This window comes from Tupaia chinensis, unplaced genomic scaffold (genome assembly GCF_000334495.1).
Source record: "Tupaia chinensis unplaced genomic scaffold, TupChi_1.0 Scaffold000453_1, whole genome shotgun sequence".
NCBI classification, from domain to species: Eukaryota; Metazoa; Chordata; class Mammalia; order Scandentia; family Tupaiidae; genus Tupaia; species Tupaia belangeri.
Window position 1 is genome coordinate 817,685 of NW_006159960.1, and position 3,375 is coordinate 821,059.

A 3,375-nucleotide genomic window follows, 5' to 3' on the forward strand; every position below is an offset into this window, starting at 1 on the left:
GCCCCGCCCCCGCCGCCCCCCCCCCGCCCCTTCCCGCTCCCCTCCCGATCTAGAAGCATAAACAAAGTAAAAGACAGGTGGAGAGAGCCGAGGGTCAGAGGCGAGGGAATCAGGTCAATTTTGATGAGAGAGAGAGAAGAGGGGCTCAGTTCCTCCAACGGGTTATAGAGGGACCCTCGGCCAGACGCGGGGACTGGCCCCCACCTCTGGCCTCCGGCTCCCACCCTCCCTCGCCGAAAACCGAGTTGTTGCGGGGAAATATCGGACATCTGGACCTCAAGGTAAGATCCCGTCAAGGGCTGTCTAGTCGCAGCAGTGCTCCGCCCTCGAGGGCGCTGGGACCAGAGGTGACTCCGGAACCCACCCGAGGAACGGCCCGTCTGTTGAAAGCCGCGTCCCCACCTGAGGTCTGGGCAGGAGGAGCGGGTCGTGCGGGCCGCACCGGATGGGAGGAGGTGCCTGGGGACCGAGCCGCACCGCCCGCTGACGCGCGGCTCTTCTCTGCCAGTGCAACCACCATTGCGGCGCGATCGCCTCCTCTCGCTCCGAGCATGCTGAACGGCACCACGCTGGAGGCAGGTGAGTCACAGGTCAGGTCCCTCCTTCCCCGGCCCCTGCGCCCGGGCCAGCGCGCAGATCGTGTGCCTGTGTGCGCACTCGTGTGCGCGCCTCCGTGGTGGGGCGCAGAGGGGTGTGCATTTTTCTAAAAATCAAGCCGCGCTTTGCAGACTCAAAAACACAGCCTTGCTCAGACTGTCCTGAGAGGCAGGATTCCTGAAAGCTGCCTTTGCCTCCTTGTGCCTTTGTCTCGAATGTGTTTGACTTTCCTCAGGATCCGGGGTCCGGGGCGCAAAGCGGAGGTCACGGTGCCACTGAGCCTCGAGTAGTCAGTGGCGCGAGGGACGCGCTCCCCACCCTCGGCGAAGCTGCTGGGGGCGTCTCCGGGCTGAAAGGGATGGAAGGGAGGCGGGCAGACACCGGTTCTCACCAGGTGGAGACGGTTGCACCCACATTTTATTATTGCGGCTCGCCAACCATCCATCCACTCACCTCCCCTGCCCCTAACACCCCCACCCCCACGCTGCCCACCCGTCCCCACAGAGAGGTGCTGCGCTGGGCAAGTGGTTCCAGCCCCAGGAGAACTGACTTCCCTGGGGCCTTGGGGCTCAAGACACTGTTTAAAAACTGCACCTTTTAGACCAGAGGAGCGCCTTGACCAGTATGTAGTGTGTGGGGAAAGGTGAATCCCGCCTTAAAAGGTGGTTCGTTGGCACAGGATCATGGTCTTTAAAAGTCAGGTCTGAACAGACCTGTAGTCCCCTCTGCAGTGGAGAGAGGCACCCGTGTTGGGTTATTTTCCCCTCTTTACTCTCTGCTTCTCTCTGCCCTTTCCCCCCTCCTCCAGCCGCAAAGCTTTTCATCCCCTTTACTCCCCTTTTCCTCTCCTCCCCTCTGGGGTGTCAGACTAGGCCTGGGCCCTTTGGGCCTACCCAAGGTGTCTGAGATCTGGGAAGTCACCATCGTCGGTGGCACTCATCGGAGATTCCAAGACCCCAAACCTTCCCTCTCAACTTGTCTTCCCCACTGGAGTCCAGCCTCCTGCTCTCCTGCAAACGGCTGCAGGAGCTGGGTGGGTGCCCGCGGAGCAGACAGAGTTCCGTGGGTGGCGTTCGCCCAGTGGTGAGGGAGAGCGGCGCCAGGTCGGGGATCCGCCCGGCTGCTCTCAGTTTTTAATGCAGAGGAGACTCGACATCCTTCCCGGGACGCCGGAGAGAGCCCCTTGCACCTGTCCCATTGAGCGAGGCGGGGCTCCACCCCAGGAACTGAAAAGGAGCGCTCCCAACTTTTATAGAGCCCTGGCGGGCAATTCAGCCAGCGGCTGGGAGAAAGGGGAGCGCTTCTGGGCCGCGGGCCGCAGAGCCTCAGCCCCCCCACCAGAGAGATGGAAGGGGGCCAGCTACAAAGACACTCCTTTTTTAAAGTGCCTAAAGTCCTTTGGAAATGGGAAGGGGGTCTTAGGCAATCTGTCAAAGGTTAGGACATCCCAGGACACACACCAAACTTGGAGCACAACCCCTTCCCCCCAAGAGGCCTTTTATTTTTGGAACTAAGGGCGCAGGCAGGGCTGGTCAATCAGGAGCTATTTCTGCAGAACTATCGAGGACCCCCCAAACTCCAACAGCCCCCTCTGCAGCTTTCCACTGACTAACTGCCTTCACTGAAAACAGAGCATCCTGGCAGTTCCCTCCTTCAGGGGAAGTCGCAGATGCACTTAGAACCCAAGTTTTTAAAGAAAGAACAGGCACATTTAGACTCAGCTCCGAAGCTGGTCGCTGAAGCTGCTGTCTGTCCAGTCGGACCTGATAGACGACTAACAAATATACGTGGAACAGAAGAGCGAGCGATTGCAGGGCTTCCAAGATTTCTGTGTGCTTCCCCTGGAGACTCCCTGGCTTTTTCCTGGAGTTGTCTGCTACGTTTCCCTTCTTGAAATCTCCCAAGCTTCCTCTCTTGCAGGAAGGAAGTGGTGCTCTTGGGTTTCTTGTTCAGGCTGAGCAGGACCCAAATCCAACACTGACCAAATCTAATTCCAAACACTGGAATTGGGGGGTACTGAGAGTTTAGTGCAGAAACCAGCGCAGTGGGTTGAAGTCCTAGATTTACTTTGTGCCGGGAGCTTCCCTGGGTTAATTGACTGCTGCACCTCTCAGAGACCCCTCCTCCTCCTGTGAAGGCAATCTGCCCCTTTGTGAGGACCTGCTGTCTCTGAAAGGGCCCCTGCCCCCAGCCCCTCCTTGGGTTCCTCTTGTGTGCACGTGGGTTTGAAAAGCTCATTGATTTCCATCCAAAGGGGCTAATTACATTACTTACAGTAAATAGCAGCCCTGCTGTCAGGTAGGGCTGCCAAAGTGGGGGTGGGGGGTCTCCAGCTTAGTTCACTTGATTGGCTTCATTTTTTGTGTGAAATTGTGTTTTATGAGCTGTATTCTGGCACCCGGAGGACCCTAACAGCGTCCAGTCTGCAAATAACATTATTTTTGACCCTGAGAAAAACGATGGGGAAGCAGGGGAGTCTTGGGTTTCAGGGAAGAGACCACTCCAGGAGCCCCCGAAGGCGCCGCTTTGGGACCGGAAGTCAGGCTGCAGCGCCAGGGGCGGTTCCCTCCCAGCCCCTCTGCTGCCGGCCTCCCTCCCTCCCTCCCCTCTGCATTTCCTTCCTTCCTTCCTCCCTCCCGGCTCATTCTCACTCTCTCCCTTCCTTTTCCCTCCCTTTCTGTCTCCCTCGCGCCCTTCGGTTCTTCCTTCCAGATCTGGCCGCAGTTCCACGGCGGGCTCCCCCGGGCGGGGAGAAGGGGGGACGCGGGTCCCGCGGGG

At 58.9% G+C, this 3,375-nt stretch overlaps 1 protein-coding gene across 2 annotated transcripts in view; it reads left to right on the plus strand.

Annotated features, from left to right (window-relative positions):
* Positions 1 to 182: 182 nt before the first annotated feature.
* Positions 183 to 3,375, plus strand: part of LHX9 (LIM homeobox 9) — a 20,828-nt gene continuing 17,635 nt past the window's right edge. For both annotated transcript variants that reach the window (XM_027774548.1, XM_027774547.1), the window contains exons 1-2: positions 183 to 281; positions 509 to 579. In XM_027774548.1, the coding sequence (XP_027630349.1) occupies positions 552 to 579 (28 nt within the window). In that variant the 5' untranslated portion in view covers positions 183 to 281; positions 509 to 551. The remainder of the gene's footprint in view (positions 282 to 508; positions 580 to 3,375) is intronic.